This window comes from Ostrinia furnacalis, unplaced genomic scaffold, assembly GCF_004193835.3.
Source record: "Ostrinia furnacalis isolate ACB-3 unplaced genomic scaffold, ASM419383v2 OfSCF0710, whole genome shotgun sequence".
Taxonomy (NCBI): Eukaryota; Metazoa; Arthropoda; class Insecta; order Lepidoptera; family Crambidae; genus Ostrinia; species Ostrinia furnacalis.
The window spans coordinates 3,593,870-3,617,733 of record NW_021130949.1 but is presented as its reverse complement, the minus strand read 5'-3'; the positions used below and the strand labels follow the sequence as shown (position 1 = coordinate 3,617,733).

Genomic DNA, 23,864 nt, shown 5'->3' with positions numbered 1-23,864 from the left:
ATTGCCTTTCTCCCAACAGTTTCAGAAGAAGAGAACGTGCCTCCGCGCGAAATGCCGCCGCACCCGACGGGAATCAAACTGACGCGCCCTGGTTACTACACTATACCGTCGCTGGACGAGTTGATTTGTGAGTAAATTGTATTTAAAATTAATTTATGTACAGTCAGCGTCAAATAGTTCGTGACACCCAAAGTAGCCAATAAGTTCGTTGTCGTTGTTACAATAGGGATGTTTCCTGGGTCAAAAAGCAAGAGTTTTAATTAGTCCGTCAGTTAACTTATCAAAAAATACTCTACACGTATTTTTCACTTTTTCAAACTAATGAAAATTTAAAGAGATAAAGCGCGCCAAACAATACAATACAATACAATACAATACAAAATCATTTATTGTGAATCATAGGTAAAATGGTGACATGTTACATTAGGTAGTATCACTATGTTCCGCTCAAAGAGCATACAATTTGTCAGACAACAATAAAATTTGGCAGTTACATAAACTAATTAGATTTATCGTCAAAGAATTCAGATATATTATAATAACATTTATTAATTAAATAAGTCAGTAAAGTTTTTTTAAATGAATTTAGATGTTCAATTAATCTAATGTCTTTTGGTAATTTATTTATAATCTTGGGTGCCATGCCTACAATATTCTTAGCAAAAAAAGTTGTCTTATAAGGATCCTTACATATTAAATTCTTGTCGCGTGATCTGTGATGACTTCTGAATAATGTTGGGTTTTGTCTGACGAAGACCGCAACTTCATAAATATACATAGATGGCAAAGTTAGAAGGTTCAACCGTATAAAGTGAGGTTTACATGTATCTGTGGGTTTTAGCTGGCAGATTGCACGTACGCATCTCTTCTGTGCTCTGAACACTAGCTCTCGGTCAGTAGCATTACCCCAAAAGATTATCCCGTATCGTAAGATTGACGCGACGTATCCGTGATATGCCGTTAATACTGTTGATTCATTGGATATCTTCCGCAACATGTATAGGGCATAAGAGAACTTACTTAGTTTTTTGCATAAAGATTGTATTTGAAAAGTCCATCTTAATTTATTGTCTAAATCCAACCCAAGAAATTTAACTTGCTCAGTCTCGTCAATATTTGTGTCAAGGAATTTAATGTCAAGTTTCGGTTTGTTATTCTCTTTAATTCTAAAATTCATCACATTAGTTTTGTCTAAATTAATTATTAAATTATTGGATTGCAGCCACTTAATACAACACTGTAGAGAATTGTTAATCTCATAAGTTAAAGTAGAAACATTATCTGAACTAAAAACAATATTTGAATCATCGGCAAAGAGGACCATAGGGTGACTGGTAGCTTTTGGAAAGTCATTGATATACACCAAGAATAACAGCGGACCAAGAACACTGCCCTGGGGAACACCATACTTGACTACACGAGTTTTTGACTGGTATATCTTTTCAGTCAAAGTCAAAGTTCATAAGAAGAGGCCCGTGACGTCAATGCGTGCATAAAAGTGCCGCACGTTGTGACGTCGTGCGGAACTTCAACGCACCATAACTATGTAATTAGTTGTTAGATTGACAAATAAAAATATATGTGTCCAATATTTTTTGATATTAAACATGACGGACTAAAAAATTTTTTTTAGGAAACTAGCCTATTGGAATAAGGTTGTGTAACAACTTTTTGACTTGGGGTGTCACGAACCATTTGAGGCTGATTGTCACCAAATTTTGTTTTATAACATCTGAACACCAGTCTAACCTAACCTAGACTTTGGCAAAAACAATTTTAACTGAATTATTTTGGATTTTCCTAGNTTCGGAACAAGCTAGGTAGCCGAATAATTGATTGTTTGTGGACTAAGTACTCTCGAACGCGGTTTCTGACGCTCGCTTTATGTGGAAAACTTATCATTATGGTAAAAGACAGTCGATCGATAAAATTTAATTTTGTTAGGTCGTGGGGTAGGTAACAAAAACGTATCGATCACCATTTCCATCACTGTATTGTTAATTTAATAAATATTTTGATAGGTAATTTTCTATTTTATATCGTTTGGATTGTAGGTAAATGACATTATTTTCTTCACCAACACTGACCATGACCAACCGCTTTCAGCAAGAGTTTCTGGGGGGACGGCGCGTACGCAGTCCCCACTACCAAAAATTACGCATCCGAGTTATCCGCATTAGGGATAATCGCAGGGGTCAACCGTTCCGCAGTGCAATGGAACAGCCTCGCCCTGGGGGAACCGCCTTCATGATCACGGTGTCCCCTATGCCAGGTAAGTATGCTTTGTTTAAGTTTGGTCGGGATAGTCTTTGCGGGAAAAAAAATCTGGACACCGCGGTACAGCTTTTTGTATGAATTGGTACAACGCCATCTATTGACATGTTTTGACACTAACTTCTAAAGCACGAACCGAATAGTAATCGTTCAGCTCAAATAGTTTTCGTAGTTATTACGTTACGACTAATATAATAAAATTTAAGTTCGTTCTACATGAAAACTAAAATCAAAATCTAAACCAGTTTCCTACAAAAGCCAACGTATTTTTTTGGTAAAAGTTTACCAACACAAAAAAATTTTTACAATCGTAATGCATTCAGTGGCGCCGCCCTGGTGGATAAACAGTAGAAACGTTCCTAAAGTTCTATTCCATTGTGATAATTCAGATATTTCTGTGTTTTTACTTTTACAACTAAATCAAATAATTATTTTCAGTGAAGATATGGTGGAATAAAAAGACAGTAATCTTACAAAATAATCTTTATTTCAGGAAACACAGATTTAACGTCCATGACATTGGGTCTGATAAATATATTCATTTAGCCTTCTAAAGTATACTTATGTATTTTAAAGATACATGAACTATTATTAGACACTACTTTTTAGCGGTTGAAAGGGACAGTTAGGTGTATAAAGCAAATAAAATAGAAAATGTCATGAATAAGTAATTTAGAATTATATTGTTGTTGGCACTTTTAATAATGATCATAATAAGTTTTAAGTAATAATTGATGAATTTGATGTAATTTGGTGTCAAATATTTTTTTCTTTCGTTCTTTCATAATGTTAGTAATTTTACTTTAGATAACACAAGAAAAATATATAGAATGTGAGTAAAAAGGGCATAATAGTCAGTTTTTTTTCTAATAAAACCATTAATACAGTGTCAAATTACAATCTATTCCAACATAATAATATTATACAATATACACGTGTATAGTTTAGTATTTGCTTGTATGATTGTACAGTTGTACATAAGCCAGGTACATAACATTGATAAGTACAGTTTCTTTTACAAAAATAATGCGATCCTCGAGAAAAATAATATACTTATTATACAATTGATGGCATAAATATAATTTGCATCTTAATTACACGATTTACACGGATTTTTATAATAATTTTACACATCCTTTGAGCCTGTTAACTATGTAAATAAATTGCAATCAAAAGCAAGGCAATGTTCTCATCACTGAACGATTATTCTATGATGATGTAAAAATATTTCAATCTCATATAACACAAATTGGTTAATTTAAAGCATAATTAAATGTAATAGGAAAATAAAAGTTATTTACACATACCGCCTTAGCTAAATTACCATTTTGACTAGAATTTACCAAGTTAATAATAGTCGATGATATGATATTGAAAATATGCAATTAAGGCCCTGGACAACTATAAACTAGTTTCTTTATACTTGGGCCACCTTATTCAATACACTTATTTTTTCAAGTGTATATTAATGACAAGCATGAACTACTTTTTAAAATTACATAATAGTTTCAATACCGAGGTTGCATTGAAAAGTAATTGTATTCATGTAAAACCATTCGCTATATTTAATTTCTCTCTACATTTCTACTATTATCTAATTTTATATACCATAATTAATTTATTACAAAATTAAACATATTTTAGCTGCAAACGTAATAATATACTTAATTAGTCAAACACACATTCAAATCGTGTTATTTGTTTTAGTAAAAATAGCGTTTCTATGTAAAAAAAAAATAGAAGAGTCAGACATATTGCATTGCAACAATACACACATAGAGAAGATTTAAATGAGGCATTTGACTAAAAATGGCGACTAAATTCACCTAATATCGATGTTGTTGTGCGTTTTATATTCGATCGTAGAATTGTTTTTATTATTTCATCATCGTACAAGGTATTCAACTATATTCACATTAATTTGCTATTGCATAATATACAGTAACATCACCACAAAATTGACGAATCCACAGTGAATTCCAAATTTTTACAATACAATACGTTTAGTGTAATTCGTAATTTTATCGGTTAATGTGCTGATGACTATACCAAATTTTTGTATCTTTGATTTTCTAATATTTAAAGAATATTTGAGAAAACTTTTTAACAGATTTAGCATCTTCTATCACTGTCTTTCGTAAGCGTATTTATTCAGAGTGAACGGGAAGGCACTATGGGTCTTATCCACGATCAAGTTTTAGCTGCGGAGTTTCTATTACGAGTATTTATTGAAATGTTATTTAGCTACCATGAAAAGACCATAATTTAAATCTACATTTTGTGCATTCCACAGATTATTTGTAATACTTTTAATATAAATTAGGCCAATAACTGATAACACGATCTACGCTACATATTTTGAAACTACGGGCAAACGCACAAGCTACAAAATTGTGTCTATAATGTGATCGCTAGTGTAATATGTATTTGCTTTCCAATGTGTCTCTAGCATTTAAAAATTTGATGGTTGATCAATTTTCTTTGGTCTAAAAAATACCCGCCAAATTCCTGCATTGTTGACACTAAGCGTCATTCGTCATTTGTTTTATTTAAGGGTTATGATACACTTCGTGAAAGATGTTAACTGATATCTTTGCGAGGGTTTTCACAAATTATACGTTTATACAGCCAGTGATTAATTTATGCCTTGGTTATTGTCTATATGCAGTATGTCGGTCTTTAACAGCATAATATAGCATAACAGTACTGTGTTCTGCAGTAATAGCAGTAAACTCAACATCTTGCCTAATCTAGAGGTGACCTCATTAAACCTTAACTTAGATATTAAACTATATTACTATCACAACAGTCGTCCCTACATAAGATTGGATTGATATAACTCTCATTATTAACGATATATTTGAGCCGCACTTTAAATACCACTTCTTGAACACATTCGGACCCTGTGTTCTAATAAATAGAGTATTTTTACGAATATAGTTTCAACACTATGTTTTAAAATACTTTAGACTTTAGTTTTTCATAAATAGGTTTCCCAGAATAGGATTTTAATTATTTCAACCATTCTGGATTCACCTATCATGTACCTAGATGGCGCCACTGTAAAGTTGATACTCATGCGCATGGTATAAATGTCAATCGTAATTTCAATTTCAACCTCATTTTCGCATATTTACTACTATCGGAAACTATATTCGATGAAATACTCTTTTAAACATTCTCATTATTACAATATAATTAATATAGATACGCTTATGTAGTACATAGGACAATTTTTCTTGATGAAATTAGGACAAAATATTGGTAAAATACATTAATATGGTAATATTACTAAAGCGTATCTATATTAAACAATTTCATTATCAGTTAGTATTTTCATTAATGAGAAAAACTTAGTTTACATTTTAAATGCCCGTTTTTGAACATTCAATAACATGCATCATCACATTACATAATATGTTATTTTGTAAACAATATAATAGCACTCTATTAGATTTAAAACTGGCGGGAAATATATGTAATGGCACATACATTTAACGAATAAATGAATAGCATAGCAGTCCAATATAGTTTTCAATTAACATTATTTATTGCTTTCTGTGTGATAATATCTTTGAGTATTCTATTACAAAATTAAACGACATCTGTTCTATATAAACAATCGTCATATACATGAAATATATTTAATCGTCAATGCATATTATTATTAATAAATCTCTGTTATCTATTTCAATATTTTATTGTTAAAGTATAAGGTAGAAAATGTCTGTGGATACACATTGGCACAATATTTCCTACATTATACTGAATATATCGATAATATACCTTTGGAAGAAGCCAATACTTTGTGTCACGGACTGACATTGACGATGCTTGTCAAATTGACAGGCATTTGACAGTTCCAACGCGAAATTCAATACAATATTCACATCTATCTGCTCATATTGAAAAATAACACGTTCGTTTACATTAATCACGTGACGCGAGTTTGCATTACAATAGGAACTATATTTAGGTTTTCAAGAAATCTGTATTGCAAACTCATAAAAGATATATTCATATTGCTAAGGGATGTGCGAAACCAAATTGTGTTTGAATGTGGATATACCTATAACCCCGCCTATTCACGTACTGTATGCGAACGTGTTATTTTATTATTTTCTCAGTGGTCAGATGGCCAATTCAAATGCCGCAATCTATTCTTAGACGTGTTTGAGGGCGCCATCATCGTCGATATATATTTATGAGAGATATAAGCAGAAGTCACGTCATCATTGCACACAGCTGCACAGTAAGGACTTGTCGCATCTATTGACAGCTTGACTAATGCCCGTTTTCACCATCAATCCCTAATTTTTAAGTGACCCCTATGTAAACAAAATTCATGTTATATGTTACCATAGGGCTCACTTAAAAATTAGGGATTGATGGTGAAAACGGGCATAAGTTGTGTTGTCACACGGTTCCATTTCGGTTATTTGGCTCGGTTACCGTTCACCACGTCACGTTACAACACTTGTTATTATTTCAGTCTGTGCATCCAGATGGCGCATAAGTGAGAAGTGAATGTTGTTGCACGGTCCCATAGTCATACAGTCGACAGCACGTCAAGACTCATTTTTGTTGCAAAATTATTCCTATCACAACAACTTAAGATACTAGTGTAGTGCTTGATATGCTACCCGTAGTATCCCACGTTATAACAGTCGAACGAGCTGTCGACGAAAAGAGTCAAGTCTTTTTAGTTGCAATAGAGCGATTTTACGAGCGAAGAGTTATCACAACTACATAAGATGCTAGTATTTAGCTTATTGTGCTGTCGTCCGTACTTTGAGGTGACTTTGATGTACCGTCATCTGTGGCATGGTTGCTCAGTCGTGTAGACTCGTTTTTGTTGCAGTCGCTTCTACTACAACTACTTAGTTTTTTTTTTTTATGTGATAGGAGGCAAACGAGCAGACTGATCACCTGATGGTAAGTTTGCCCTCGCTTGTGCAGTCGACGTCATTTTAGACAAATTCTGGCACGTGCGCGAGCGCATAGATGGAAAATGACTCCTATTACTAGTATCTAAGAGGCGACTTTGGTGTGCCGTCTTCTGTGGCATGGTTGCTCAGTAGTGTAGACTCGTTTTTGTTGTAAAGTCGCTTCTATTACAAGTACTTTAGCTTTAGTTTGCTCTCGTTTCTGCAGTCGACGGCATGTCAGACACATTTTAGCACGTGCGCGGGCGCATTGATGGCAAAATTACTCCTTTTACAACTACCAAAGAGGCGACTGATGAGCTATTGTCTGTTATATGGTCCCTCAGTTGTTGTAGACACATTTTTGTCGTAGTCGTTCCCGTTACAAATACTTAAGATGACAATTTTAAGCTTGATGTGCTGTCGTCTGTAGAAGTTGGTTGTCTTGGTCAACGTCACGTCATGTCATTACATACGGTCCGATTATGATTAAAGCCTGGTCCGTGAGCACGTAGAATCCCGTCCAATGACCCCAAGCTGCCCATCCTTGTCGTTCGCACGTAATTATGTTGCTGTCGCGCTCGCACACTCACTGCGGGCGCGCGTCGCACAGTCGCGACAGCAATATAATTACGCGCGAGCGATAAGGATGGGTAGCTAGGGGTCATTGGACAAAATTCTGTGCTCACGGGCCGGGCTTTAGTATTTGACTTGATGAGCTGTCGTCTGTTATACGATCCCTGGGCTGCACATTTTTGTTGCAAAGTCGCTTCTATTACAACTAATTTAGTTTTAGATTGACGTGCTGTCGTCTGTACGAATTAGTCAGCCCAGCCCCCCCTCCCTACGTCACTTCACATCCTCTATCAGTCCAGCTCGTCCAGCTCGTCCCACATCCAGCTGGGAATGACCGCGCGGCGCATGGCTCGCCGCCATTGTTCCCGCACGCGTAGCTAGTGCTCGCGCACGCTCCGCACGCCGTGCATGGCGAGGAAGGCGTGCAGGTCACGTGGCGTGCGCGGGCGCGTAGGAGGCAAAATGACTCCTATTCTAATTAAGATGCCAGTGCTTCTTTGTTTCTGCAGTCGACGGCATGTCAAGACGCATTTTGGCACGTGCGCGGGCGCATTGATGGAAAATGACTCCTATTACTAGTACCTAAGAGGCGACATTGATGCACCGACACATTTTGGCACTTGCGCAGGCGTGTAGGTAGAAAAATCGCTTCTATTATAACTACCAAAGAGGTGAGCTTGATTTTCTGTCGTCTGTTGTTACTGCACGAACTGAAGCTAAAGTAGTTGTACGTGGTAGGTGCGCGGGCGCATATATGGTAAAATCGCTCCCATTACAACCACTTAAGGGGTGTCCTTGATGTGCTGTCGTCTGTTATATGGTCCCTCAGTTGTTGTACACTGATTTTTGTTGCAAAGTCGCTTCTATTACAACTAATTTACTTTTAGATTGACGTGCTGTCGTCTGTACGAATTAGTCGGCTCAGCCCCCCCTCCCTACGTCACTTCACATCCTCTATCAGTCCAGTTCGTCCAGCTCCCCCCTCCCTACGTCATTCCAAGAGTTTTCTTTCTTATATCGTCAGTCCAGCTCGTCCAGCTCGTCCCACATCCAGCTGGGAATGACCGCGCGGCGCATGGCTCGCCGCCATTGGTCCCGCACGCGTAGCTAGTGCTCGCGCACGCTTCGCACGCCGTGCATGGCGATATGACTCCTATTATTAGTAGCTAAGAGGCGACTTTGATGTGCCGTCTTCTGTGGCATGGTTGCTCAGTAGTGTAGACTCGTTTTTGTTGCAAAAGTAGCTTTTACTACAACTACTTGAGCTTTAGTTTGCCCTCGCTTGTGCAGTCGACGTCATTTTAGACACATTTTGGCACGTGCGCGGGCGCATAGATAGTAGAACCGCTCCTATTATAAGTAATTAGGATGCTAAAGTCTGGTCCGTGAGCACGTAGAATTTTGTCCAATGACCCCATATCGCTGTCGCGCTCGCACACTCACTGCGGGTGCCAGTCGCACAGTCGCGACAGCAATATAATTATGCGCGAGCGATAAGGACGTGTAGCTAGGGGTCATTGGACAAAATTCTGTGCTCACGGACCGGGCTTTAGTATTTGACTTGATGAGCTGTCGTCTGTTATACGATCCCTAGGCTGCACATTTTTGTTGCAAAGTCGCTTCTATTACAACTTATTTACTTTTAGATTGACGTGCTGTCGTCTGTACGAATTAGTCGGCCCAGCCCCCCCCCCCCCCTCCATACGTCACATAATGTCTTATATCCTTCAATCCGTCCTTATATCAATCAGTCCAGCTCGTCCCGCATCCAGCTGGGAATGACCGCGCGGCGCATGGCTCGCCGCCATTGTTCCCGCACGCGTAGCTAGTGCTCGCGCACGCTCCGCACGCCGTGCATGGCAATATGACTCCTATTACTAGTAGCTAAGAGGCGACTTTGATGTGCCGTCATCTGTGGCATGGTTGCTCAGTAGTGTAGACTCGTTTTTGTTGCAAAAGTCGCTTTTAATACTACTACTTTAGCTTTAGTTTGCCAAAATGTGTCTAAAATGACGTCGACTGCACAAGCGAGGGCTTGTGCAGTCGACGTCATTTTAGACACATTTTGGCACGTGCGCGGGCGCATAGATAGTAGAACCGCTCCTATTATAAGTAATTAGGATGCTAAAGTCTGGTCCGTGAGCACGTAGAATTTTGTCCAATGACCCCAAGCTACCCATCTTTATTGCTCGCGCGTAATTATGTTGCTATCGCGCTCGCACACTCACTGCGGGTGCCAGTCGCACAGTCGCGACAGCAATATAATTACGCGCGAGCGAAAAGGATGGGTAGCTAGGGGTCATTGGACAAAATTCTGTGCTCACGGACCGGGCTTTAGTATTTGACTTGATGAGCTGTCGTCTGTTATACGATCCTTAGGTTACACATTTTTGTTGCAAAGTCGCTTCTATTACAACTAATTTACTTTTAGATTGACGTGCTGTCGTCTGTACGAATTAGTCAGCCCAGCCCCCACTCCCTACGTCACTCAAGAGTTTTCTTTCTTACATCGTCAGTCCAGCTCGTCCAGCTCGTCCCACATCCAGCTGGGAATGACCGCGCGGCGCATGGCTCGCCGCCATTGTTCCCGCACGCGTAGCTAGTGCTCGCGCACGCTCCGCACGCCGTGCATGGCGAGGAAGGCGTGCAGGTCACGTGGCGTGCGCTGGCGTAGATGGAAAAATGACTCCTATTCTAATTAAGATGCCAGTGCTTCCTTGCTTCTACAGTCGACGGCATGTCAAGACGCATTTTGGCACGTGCGCGGGCGCATTGATGGAAAATGACTCCTATTACTAGTACCTAAGAGGCGACATTGATGCACCGACACATTTTGGCACTTGCGCAGGCGTGTAGGTAGAAAAATCGCTTCTATTATAACTACCAAAGAGGTGAGCTTGATTTTCTGTCGTCTGTTGTTACTGCACGAACTGAAGCTAAAGTAGTTGTACGTGGTAGGTGCGCGGGCGCATATATGGTAAAATCGCTCCCATTACAACCGCTTAAGGGGTGTCCTTGATGTGCTGTCGTCTGTTATACGGTCCCTCAGTTGTTGTACACTATTTTTTGTTGCTAAGTCGCTTCTATCACAATTTGTCGACTCAGCCCCCCCTCCATACGTCACTCCAAGAGTTTTCTTTCTTATATCGTCAGTCCAGCTCGTCCAGCTCGTCCCACATCCAGCTGGGAATGACCGCGCGGCGCATGGCTCGCCGCCATTGTTCCCGCACGCGTAGCTAGTGCTCGCGCACGCTCCGCACGCCGTGCATGGCGAGGAAGGCGTGCAGGTCACGTGGCACGTGCGCGGGCGCGTAGGTGGCGCCGTGGCGGGCGAGCACGCCGGCGGCTAAGCACGAGAGACGCGGGCGGAGCGCCGCTCGGACCACGCTCTCTGCTGGGCCTGTAAGTTTTATTTATTTATAAGGACAAAGTGTACTTTTCAGGAGAAGCAAAAAACAAAGGACATCATCCACGTTTCATATATTTTTGGTCCAAAATCAAAAGTGCCGGCCTACAAAAAAAAGTGCTGTATTCTGACAGAATACATCTGCCTTAGCATTTGTTACTATGGCACCAAAGCCGTAGCTCCACTGTGCGTCGAGTAGTGCTGTATTCTGACAGAATACGTCCGCCTTAGCATTTGTTACTATGGCACCAAAGCCGTAGCACCACTGTGCGTCGAGTATTTGAGATCTAAAATTTATCGACGATTCATACATTTTTTGTTCAAAATCAAAAGTGTCGGCCAATAAAAAAAAGTGCTGTCTTCTGACAGAATACGTCCGCCTTAGCATTTGTTACTATGGCACCAAAGCTGTAGCACCACTGTGCGTCAAGTATTTGAGATCTAAAATTCATCGACGATTCATACATTTTTTGTTCAAAATCAAAAATGTCGGCCAATAAAAAAATAAGTGCTGTATTCTGACAGAATACGTCCGCCTTAGCATTTGTTACTATGACACCAAAGCTGTAGCACCACTGTGCGTCGTAGTATTTGAGATCAAAGTCAGTCGTTTCATATATTTTTAGAACTCAAATACTACGATGCACAGTGGTGCTACAGCTTTGGTGCCATAGTAATAAATGCTAAGGCGGACGTATTTTATCAGAATACAGCACTTTTATTTTTTGGCCGGCACTTTTGATTTTGGACCAAAATGGATGATGTCCTTTTGCGCCGTGCGGACTACGCTTTCTGCTGGACAGCCATAAGAAACAAAAGGGTACCTATTTTTGACACTAACAATCAATGAGGGCTATCGTTTTAGCGCTCACCAGTTTGCGCCACTGTAGAGTAAGGTCCTGTCACTTGCTAGTAGCGAAGACTGGCACCAACTGGTGAGCGCGAAAGTGGTAGGAGGACTATCGCATTTGCACTAATCAAGATGGCGCCACTGTAGAGTAAGGTCCTGTCAATCGCCAGGGGTGCCAACTGTTAAGTATAAAAACGATAGCCCTCATTACAAGACGCGTTTGTTGCAAAGAAAAAAATGATTTTTTTGTAACTAAATATAGGCTAAGAATTAAGTGTTGTCCAAAAAAGGCTTCCACGGCATGCGTTGTGGACAATTTAATTACAGAATATAAATAAGTAAAGGTAATTGAGTTTCTTGCGCTGCTTCTTCTCAACACTGGTTCATTTATTGTCCCGAAGCCTAACTCTTCTTTAATATTAAAAAACTAAACTTGTAGAAAGTCAAGAATTACACGCGGTGGAGTGCCAACAACCTAGCAGACGCAATTTTCGCGTGCATCTCTCAAGATTCGGCCACAATAACTGCTAGGTTGGTATGGCCATGGGTGGTGGTGGGATTTGTTATCTTTCTTTCATTCTAAAGACTGACCTCCTATAGATGCCACGAGGGGCGTGATTCCGTCCGAATCCATAGCGTCAACGTGAGCGCCCCTGCCAAGTAACTCGCACACTACGCCGCACAGCGCCTCGCTCCATTGTTCTCTTTCGTCTGAAAACATCGCAACGTTCTTATTTAGTGTACAACTTAGCGTGAAAAAGGCCATGCTTATCTTTATGAGATCGAGTCAGAAATGAAATCCATAAACGAACTAAAGTCGCTGACATAGCCCAACGGATTAGCAAGCTGAAGTGGTAATGGGCAGGACTGACGGCCGATGGGGCAGCAAAGTTCTGGAGTGGAGGCCACGTACCAAAAACGCAGCGTGGGACGGTGGACCGACATCATAAAGGTAGCAGAAAGGCGCTGGACCGAGGCGCCTACCAACTGGGCAACATGGAAATCATTGGGTGAGGCCTAGAGATGGGTTATACTAGGTAAATTTGATACTAGGTGCACCTATTCCAAGTATTTATTAATACGTGATCCAAATACCTGTTCCACTTAGTACGTAGTAATTTACCATACTTGACGCGACTAGTGCGGAGTGCGGACTAATCCACGTATTATGACTTTAAAATACAATTTTCTTTGAAAAGATACAACCGTAGTATAGTTCCAAAATACAGAACTGTCCTATCGATGACATTGACAGCGGGGCGCCACCGTCAGTACCGAATCGCTGGTTCCGATTTTTGCCATGTTGGAAACCATATAGTTGAACGATGGTAGCGCCCCCCTGTCATTGAGTTTGGTGGGACAGTTCAGCGTGGGTCATCTATATTAANATTAGGTTTTACAAAAGTATTTAGTGGAAACTAGTTTTAACCAAGGAAAACGGGTTTTAACAGTGACATAATAATATTATTAGAAATATTTACCAACAACATAATCAGATTAAACTGTTCTGGATGACAGAATATAAAAGTGTTTTCAAAGTAACTGATTCAAAGATTACCGATATAGTATGGTACAATAAAATGTAGCCTTATGTTAAAGAGAAGTGCAGCTTATCTCACCAGAGCTGCTGACATGTAAATACAGTAAGTATGTTTACGCCACTCAATTACGAAACTAACTGCTCACCGCTTGATGGCGTTGTATGCTTTTAATTCGCGTTGATAAAGTTGTAGTACCTACTTTAAATGTGTAAGTTAACAAAAACTCGTGTTCAAAAACGATGTTTGCTTAAGTGAAGCATCAAATCGAAACGCACAGCGTTGAATAGAGCTCTGTGATTGGTTCGTGTGTCACCCTGTGCGTCCACGCGCACTGTGAGACCTCAGTAATGTTAGTGAATACGGGCGTAATTGTGTAAGTGAACGTGAACGATGTTTAGAGCACATATTACACGTTGTGGTTAATTTTGACAGTGGTTTTATTTCGCCTACATCTTAAAATAGTTTTTTTTTTATCCACAACGAGTAAGCGCCTGTATCTCACCTGATGGTAAGTGACGATCAGGCCGGAGGTGGAAGCGAGCTTCACCCGGAATCCTCAACCTTAACCTTAATCCTTAATCCTAACCTTACCTCTAGCTGCCGGAACACAACAATGCTGTTAACATTGTTGTTATGGCGACAGACTTAGGTAAGATGGTGGTAGCTAGCCAGGCGGACTTAGAACAAGCCCTACCACCAACCAAACCGAACAGAAAAATCTGCCCCCACTGGAAATCGAGCCCGGGACCGGTTGAAGTATGCAGTTGTCATTTTGATTTTTAATTAAGTTTTCACTTCACACCAAATGTTTTTGTTTTTAGTCGGTATAGTGTGTTGTTGGTGACCTAAATTGATTTGTATTTCTCAGCGTACATGCGGCCAGACGGCTCGTGCGTGGTGCCACACTTCACGGTCGGACGACACAACTATGGGAACGTATTCTACGAGTGCGAAATGGACGTGGCTAACTTGGACCTGGACAAACTCGGTGAGTGGCAAGCATGTATCTGGCCGGTAATTTACATAAATAAATATAAAAACTGTTATGTACTTGTATTTTCTCACTAAACGTCTGAAATTCCTAAATTATGAGAGAAGAAAAACTAATTCGTCCTTTAAAATACATTCAGGCTCCAACACCTCACTGTTAATAAGAGATATAAAATATTTTCGAAGTTGAATGATATATTTACATTGTGCATGACATTTAAGCTAAATTGCGTTACCTATTTTTTAACCGACTCAAAAAAGGAGGAGGTTATATGTTCGACTGTATGTATGTTTTTTTTTTTTTCTATGTATGTTCACCGATTACTCCGTCAATTGTGGACCGATTTTCAAAATTCTTTTTTTGGTCGATAGGGTACACTTCTGAGGTGGTCCCATTGTCACCAAGTCAGGATCTGATGATGGAATCCTAGGGAAATCGAGGGAAACCCTCAAATTTTATAGGCACGTATATCGTTTTTCAAACGTTTTCTTAAGTTATTTAAGTATTTGCGTCTGGAAATCATCATCTCATATTGATGAGCTGATGATAGAAGGTAAAACTCCTTAATGCTTAGAAGTTGGAGGATGATTCTTTTAATTTTATAGATAAGTATAGTTTCTAAAGTTATTCAAGTGTTTGCATCAGATGAACGTTTCACGATCATCTCATCATGATGAACTGGTCATGATGGTACGTACAACTCCTTAACGCTTAGGAGTTGGAGGATAATTTTTGAAATATTATAGGTACAAATAGACCAACAGTTGTATTTTTTCATGTTTTTAAGGTGGGCTGACGGTTTAAGGTCTTTTTAGGTTGCCGATATGATAACCTGTATTTTGTAGGGATTATTATTTTACACTTGACATGAAGAATATAGTCTCAATGTACTGCCTACAGTGGTAACATCAAGGTAAAAATAAGTAACCAAAAAGCAAGAAATAAGTTAATTTTTATAAAAAAAAATAAAACCGACTCCAAAAAACATACACTAAAAAGTAGAAAAATAATTACTAATCTTATTTATTAGGACGAATTAATATTTATGTATACCATGATTGATACTTTTGGAGTCGGTGCCAAGATTATGAAACGTGTGAAGTTTGCCTGCACCGACTCCAAAAGTATCAATCATGGTATACATAAATATTAATTCGTCCTAATAAATAAGATTAGTAATTATTTTTCTACTTTTTAGTGTATGTTTTTTGGAGTCGGTTTTATTTTTTTTTATAAAAATTATTATTAAGATAAACCTATGACGTGCAATAAAATGCTTTTCAGGTAAATACCGAAAATATTGTTGAAATAGTACCTATTATTCACAAAGACATAACGTAAAGCAATATTCGTCATCATTCATATCATCATTCTAAGCTATTCAACCATTGATTAGTTTCATCTCAATACTTCAACCAGTCACAGACTTGAGTTTAATTTTAGCTTACAAATCTAAAACTACCCTTCTTTTCAGTCCACTTCCTGAACAAAGAAGTAATAATATACCCTGAAGACGCGGACAAACCGCCCGTGGGATCAGGGCTCAACCGTCGTGCAATTGTCACATTGGACCGTGTCTGGCCGCGTGACAAGACACAGAAGCGACCCATCACCGATCCGGACAGGTGAGTGCACACTACTAAAGTCCGGTCTGTGAGCACGTAGAATTTTGTCCAATGACCCCAAGCTACCCATCCTTATCGCTCGCGCGTAATTATATTGCTGTCGCGACTGTGCGACGGGCGCCCGCAGGTCATTGGACAAAATTCTACGTGCTCGCAGACCAGACTATACTACTATTTATCTAAGCATAATAATATTGTTATTGGTTGACTCAGACTAGCGCTCGAATGAGGGTTTTCGCGATTGAAAAATCCGCCAGATGGCAATACGTAGACGCGAGGTCCAAATGCTGCATGATTGGTTATTTTTGACATGACATTGACAGATATGTCAAAATCCACCAGTCACGCAGCATTTGGACCTCGCGTCTACGTATTGCCATCTGGCGGATTTTTCAATCGCGAAAAACCTCAATGAGGCAGTTCTGGCCATTGTATGGTCCATTGATTTATTAGTTTAGATTTATTAGAAGACATTTCATGGCCCATTTCATAACGTGACGGAGCACAAGTTTAAAGCATATGTGAAGTCTCGCTGACATTATCACAAGCACTGACCTCAGGCACTCACTCAGTTATACGATAGACCTAAAGTTGTAAACTACATCTGTCTCTCTCCCACAGGTTGCTTCTAATGGAGTGCGAGGCGAAACTGCGACGCGTTTGCGACAAGCACGATACCAAGTTTGTGGAGTACCGCCCGCAGACTGGCAGCTGGGTGTTCAGGGTACGTAGCACCATCAACATCAGCATCAGGTGAAATCAGGTCATAATAGTCTAGTACGATCCTCTAATGTAGAAGTCAATATCACCTCTAGTAGAACTGTTTTTATGAAAAAAGCCATCGATTGGTATAGTCTAGCCGTCAAATGGAACAGTCGAGCCATAGGATGGAACATTTTAGCCATCGAATGGAACAGTTATCCATCGCATGGATAATTAGCCATCGCATGGAACAGTCTATTCATAGCATGGACCGGTTTAGCCATCGCTTGAAAAAGTTTAGCCATCACACGGAACAGTTTAATCATAGCATAGAACAGTCTAGCCATAGCATGGAACAGTCTAGCCATTGCGTATGGAGTACAAGGCCAAACTGCGGCGCGTGTGCGACAAACACGACACCAAGTTTGTGGAGTACCGCCCGCAGACTGGCAGCTGGGTGTTCAGGGTACGTAGCACCATCGTCAACATCATCATCATCATCATTAGGTCATATACAGGGTGTTAGGTAAATGGGTATTTGAGCCGACACTAGCTCATGTTAACATATGCATATAAATGGTATGGTGAAGTCAGAAAATTGATGACATCATTTTAATTATTTTAATTTTCATACAAACATTATTTTATAAATTTTATTTTGTATGAACATTTAAAAAATTTAAATGATGATATCAAATTTCTGACTTCACCATACCATTTATATGCCCATGTTAACATGGGCTAGTGTCGGCTCATATACCAATTTACCTAACACCCTGTAGAGTCCACTGCTGGAGAACGACCCTCTAATGTAGCAGAGGCCAATACCACCACCTTTTGTAGAACTGTTAAGCGGTTAGCCATTGAATGGCATAGTCTAACCATCAAATGGAACAGTCAAGCCATGAAATGGAACAGTTATCCATCGCATGGATGGTTTAGCAATTGCATGGAACAGTTATACATAGCATGGATAGTTTAGCCATCGAATGGAACAGTCTAGCCATTAAAGAAAGAAAGAAAGAAAGATACATTTATTACAATGGACATCACACATTAAACGGAACACTTTAGCCATCACCTGGAATAATCTAGCCATAACATGGAACATTTTAGCCATCATATGGAACAGTCTAGCCAACACACGGAACAATCTAGCCATCGCATGGAACAGTCTAGCCATTACGTATGGAGTACGAGGAGGATTCCTCCCGCACGTCTCCTCCTGTGCGTCAAGACCGGTCCGCGACAACCATCACCTTTTGTAGTACTGCTAAGCCGTTAAGAACGGTTAGTCATCGAATGGTATAGTCTAGCCATCGAATGGAACAGTCTAGTCATCGGATGGAACAGTCTAGCACATCGATTGAAACAGTTTGGCCATCGAATGGAACTCTAGTCATCATACGGAATAGTTTAGCCATCGCATGGAACAGTCTAGCCATCGAATGGAACAGTCTAGCCATTGAGCCAAGAGTGATTGTTATCAAAACGTTTAAAACCTTCTTCTCAGTCTTTCTTTTGCAACCACGTGTGTAACCTTAACATTTTTCTCTACAGGTGGAACACTTCAGCAAATACGGCTTGACCGATTCGGATGAGGAAGACGACGGTCCCACACCCGAAGTGCTGAAAAGACAGCTCGTCAAAGACACGGTGCAGAAAGCCGCAGCGCAACCAGGTATGTTTATAATAAAACTTATCTAAAGTAGTTCAGTGGTTAAACTTTTACTTGGTAGTAACTGAATTGTTACCAATGAATTTTGAACTTTATTGAAATAACATACAGTTCAAAACCAATGAAATTTTTTTTTTCTTTACCAGTTTAAGTGTTAAGGCCGATTTCCGCCAAAGCTTATACGTGCGATAAGTGCTATAATCAACCAATAGAAAATCGTATTTTTTTACGTCTTGTTTCCTCACATCTCGTCTTAATAAATAGTTATGGCCCTCATTAATATTTTTTAAAGATCAGTGTTATCCTAGTTAAACTCTAATATTACTTCATAACAATAATGTGGGCCAAATTCTTATTAAATTTATTTTCTTCTCTTCCTTTCAAAACGCAGTTCTTCTGTTGTACCTCTTCCTATTTCTGCCATCTTGTATGTAATAAATTAATAATATGTTAAACACAAAAAACTCAACTTCGAATTACATCTTTTTTCCCCAGCACCACAGCCCACTGCAGTCCAATCGCCCGGCCTCGGAGGTTTAGGCGGCCTCGGAGGCCTCGGTGGCCTCGGAGGCCTCAGCGGTCTTAGCAGTCTGGGAGGCTTGCCGCCGTCCGAAGACACGTTGTTGGCTATGCATCAGACGTCGCTTAATTTACTCAATGGAGCTGGGAAAGGTGAGTACGGAATAAAATTAAGTATCGGTGGTCTTAGAGGCCTCAAGAGTCTTATGATGCCTCGGCGGTCTCAGAGGTCACAGCTGTCTCAGAGGTCTCGGCGGTCCCTGAGGTCACAGCACATCAATGTATCAAATGCCAAATCTTAGTTTTAACTAAGATATTGAATTTCATTTCATCATAATGGTAAACCAAATAAGTATCAACTAACAACAGTATCATTTCTTTAGATTGTTCTTATTATTTGTGGATTTGTTTCAGCATTCGAAATGGACACCACTGAAGACAATACGGAGTCTCAGAGCTTGTATCAAGACAGCAGAGGTAAGCTATACTTTGCTAAATCTATTTTATTTCTAAAAACTAAATAAATAAATTGTAGAGTCGATACATACTATTAATTATTAATGTCCTACTTTAAACTCGAGTCAACGTTCGATAATGGGAAATGATGTATCCACCTGTAAAGGCATATATTTTAATATTGTACCAACTCAACACTGTATTATTGTTATATGTAAAGTTATATGTCGTTGGTGTATCTTTTTCAATAAATAAATAAATTATGAAAAATCTAAAACGTTAAAATAACGGTATAGTTCCAAAATACTGAACTGTCCTATCGATGACATTGACAGCGGGGCGCCACCGTCAATACCGAATCGCTGGTTCCGATTTTTGCCATGTTGGAAACCATAAAGTTGAACGATGGTAGCGCCCCCCTGTCATTGAGTTTGGCGGGACAGTTCAGCGTGGGTCATCTATATCGTTGTGGCCAATGAGATGCTGTCATAGTGACATTGACGTAATGTCAATGTCACGCTAGAATAGAGAGACGCGCGGTGACGACTCCCCGCGCTTTTGTGCTAAGTGATGAATGGTATCTAAAATAAGGCAATATAATGTGAAAGATGAGTACCCAGTGTTTTATTTATGAGAATAGATCTACCGGCCTCTAAAAATACCAACTTTATGTATTAAACAACTGCTATTTTCTAGCAGTCACCTATACATCTGGTTTTGTTTATAGCCCTGTTCCTAAGATTTTTCCATATTTTATTGATTGATGTTATTGTGCCTTATCACAAAAAAGTTAAACACGCATTGGTTCAAAACTAAATGACTTTAAACAAGTGTTTAGGGTGGACCGACGACATCGTAAAGGCACAGAATAATAATAAGTANGAAGAGACAAAAACAAGGTGGTCTATATCGACTGGAAGTAAAACCCGTACTGCCAGAAACACCACCCGAAGTCTTTGCAACTACAGCAACGATGCAACTGTACCACGAGAGACTCGCTCACCAAAATAAAAGACACGTAAGAGCGACTATCCAACGGGAACTAGGTCTAAACTTGCCGATGGATAAAGAGACCTGTGAAGGCTGCATCTTTGGAAAGGCGCATCGACTTAAATTCGGTACAAGAACCCGAGCTACCGAGCCCGGAGAAATCGTACACACCGACGTTTGTGGACCGTTTCAACCTAGCTTCTCAAACTATAAGTATTACGTTTTGTTTAAAGACGACTTTACCGGCTACCGTATGGTGTACTTTATACGCAAGAAGTCCGAGGTCAAAGACAAGTTAGTTTTGATGATCGCTCAAACTAAAACAGTCGGACACACCATAAAATGCCTTTTGAGTGACAACGGCGGCGAATTTGATAATGCGTCCATAAAAAGTGTTTTAGACACTCATGGAATAGTACAGCGACTCGTCACCCCGTACACACCGGAACAAAACGGAGTAAGCGAAAGGGAGAACAGAACCCTAGTTGAGACAGGCAGATCGTTGATGTATGCTCATGAGCCTTTACCACAAGTGCTTTGGGCAGAGCTCATTAATACCGCGGCATACATTCTGAACAGAACAGGTCCCACAAGTTCAGGTAACAAATCTCCGTATGAACTTTGGTATGGAAAGAAACCTATTATTAAACATCTTCGAATAATAGGCTCAACCGCATACGTCCATATCCCAAAGCAGAAGCGTAAAAAACTCGAAAAAAAGGCGATAAAAGGTCGACTTATCGGGTATGATGAAGACTGCTACCGTATCTGGGTCACAGACGGGAAACACTCGACGCTCGTCCGCTCTCGTGACGTAATCTTTGATGAGAAACCTCTTTCGATCTGTGATAGTGAAATTCCTAGAACAGAAGTTGAGACAAGAGAATATCCGGTTTTCATAACGCCAAAACCGAACATAGAAAGAGAAGTTACAGCTCCAGAGCAAACTCACGTTCACGAGGGAGATACACCCGAACCGATTTCCAACGACCATGATCATGTTCTCGAGGGAGAAGAATCGGATCAAGTCCTCCATGAAGACCATGAACATGAAGAAGAAACGACAGTTCCAGAAGTATTTTATGACGCTGAACCACCGCCAACCGGCTATAATCTTAGAGATCGTTCACTGATTCGACGTCCTGAGAGACTAAGAGATTACGTCTGTATTACTGAAACATTTCCAAACAATTTCGCAGACGCTATGAAAAGGGACGATCGCGAAGAATGGCAAAGGGCAATGGATAGCGAATTGAAATCCTTCGAAGACCTGAACGCTTGGACACCGTGTGCACTGCCAAAAGGACGAAAAGCACTTCCATGCAAATGGGTTTTNTATAGGGCTGACTTCGGTAAAATGATGTGACGTGAGGTGCCAAACTGCGGAAAATGGCGGAGGAAATACATGATTTAGCATGAATTATCATGAAATATATTAACTACTTATTTACCTCTCAGTGTCTTGAGACAATTTAAAAAAGTACATTCTGTGTTTTTATTATAATTTAGGCAATTAAATACTGCACAGTATTTAGTACACCATTTTCTTTATTTTCTTCCATCATACACAAGAATACGCGTGCGTGAGTCAATGTTCGCTCGTATGTGAGGCCTTGTCGAATAGTATCCTGTAGGTGGGCCATCGTGCGTGTTTTGTTTTTGATGTAAACTCGCGGAGATGAACAGGCCTGGTAAAGGTAGCAGGGAAGCGCTGGACGCAGGCCGCTACCAATCGATCAACATGGAAAGCATTGGGGGAGGCCTATGTTCAGCAGTGGACGTCCTATGGCTGAAATGATGATGATGAATTGTTTAGCAGGCGTTTCACTTTTTGTAATAAGCTTCAAGTTTGTGAAAACCATAGTAAAAATACCACTCCAAACTCTACCCACTATATCACAAATAACTGATGTCATTTGTTTCCCAGCGTTGGGCGTCAAGAGTCCCACTGGCGAGCTAGCACGCTTGGAGCACAGACAAAGCCACCGCCATCAGCTGATGAAGGCTTCGCTGTATGCTGACATTGGTAAGTAACTGACTTAAACGGGACCTCCACCCACAAGGTGGACCGACGACCTCATAAAGGTAGCAGGAAGGCGCTGGATGCAGGCCGCTACCAACCGGGCGATGTGGAAATCATTGGGGGAGGCCTATGTTCTGCAGTGGACGTCCTGTGGCTGAAATGATGAAGATACAGGACTATTTCCACCTGCTACTCCTGTGTAGTCAGGATCTACAGCTTGACCGCCAATGACCCAACCAGTGAAGGCCAAGTTTGTCCCGGGGGAAAGTTAAACTGTCATTGGACCCGCAACGAAATTAATCAGAAGAACATAGGAGGTAGAGATGGGTTATACTAGGTAAATTTGATACTAGGTGCACCTATTCCAAGTATTTATTAATACGTGATCCAAATACCTGTTCCACTTAGTACGTAGTAATTTACCATACTTGACGCGACTAGTGCGGAGTGCGGACTAATCCACGTATTATGACTTTAAAATACAATTTTCTTTGAAAAGATACAACCGTAGTATTAATAATGCAATTCGAAATTGAATAACTTGTAGAATAGAATGTTTCTTCTATATAAAATAAACACTTCAAAAATCGGACGTGTGACGGCTCATGTCAAACTGAGAGTGTTCCATTTCAACATTTTTTCACATCGCTCACAAAACGCTTACAGATTAAAGAAATATCACAGATATCGCTAAATTTATCAACGTTGATGTCAAAAATAGCAAATCTCCATACATGTAAAGGAACACGCCCACATTGACAAAGAAACACAGACAAAAAATCTTGGTGACAAAACTCCCCATGGGTCATCTACTATAGATGACCCACGCTGAACTGTCCCACCAAACTCAATGACAGGGGGGCGCTACCATCGTTCAACTATATGGTTTCCAACATGGTAAAAATCGGAACCAGCGATCCGGTATTGACGGTGGCGCCCCACTGTCAATGTCATCGACAGGACAGTCCAGTATTTTGGAACNGCAATGGATAGCGAATTGAAATCCTTCGAAGACCTGAACGCTTGGACACCGTGTGCACTGCCAAAAGGACGAAAAGCACTTCCATGCAAATGGGTTTTACGGATCAAAAGAAATCCAGATGGCTCGGTCGACAAATACAAGGCTCGACTTGTCGTAAAAGGATACAGACAAAGGAAAGGAGTAGACTATGACCAAACCTTCAGTCCTGTGGCACGCCTGGCTACTGTACAAGCACTACCTCGTCCGTCATATGCAGTTCTACGCCAGGCGCTAGGATTGTGTACCTACTATGTAAATGTTTAGGGAACTTGTTGGAGTTGATAGAC

General features: G+C 40.1%; 1 protein-coding gene and 1 non-coding gene across 2 annotated transcripts; one reads left to right on the top strand and one right to left on the bottom strand.

The window, feature by feature from the left end:
• Positions 1-23,812, top strand: LOC114349734 (nuclear pore complex protein Nup98-Nup96-like). The gene is made up of 9 exons (XM_028300211.1): positions 1-127; positions 14,441-14,560; positions 16,038-16,188; positions 16,810-16,912; positions 18,451-18,571; positions 19,064-19,240; positions 19,502-19,564; positions 22,461-22,559; positions 23,742-23,812. Exons 1-9 carry the CDS (start codon positions 52-54, stop codon positions 23,810-23,812), a joined length of 981 nt encoding a protein of 326 aa, XP_028156012.1. The 5' UTR covers positions 1-51.
• LOC114349890 (U1 spliceosomal RNA) lies at positions 2,119-2,280 on the bottom strand. The gene has a single exon (XR_003655660.1). It is a non-coding gene; the product is annotated as a U1 spliceosomal RNA (small nuclear RNA).
• Positions 23,813-23,864: the final 52 nt, after the last annotated feature.

Excerpts from the sequence above, each read along its gene's own strand:
- LOC114349734 (XM_028300211.1), top strand. The coding sequence starts at position 52 with ATGCCGCCGCACCCGACGGGAATCAAACTGACGCGCCCTGGTTACTAC. Across the intron at positions 16,189-16,809 it reads CCCATCACCGATCCGGACAG|GTTGCTTCTAATGGAGTGCG; the intron begins GTGAGTGCACAC and ends TCTCTCCCACAG. Across the intron at positions 19,565-22,460 it reads CTTGTATCAAGACAGCAGAG|CGTTGGGCGTCAAGAGTCCC; the intron begins GTAAGCTATACT and ends TTTGTTTCCCAG.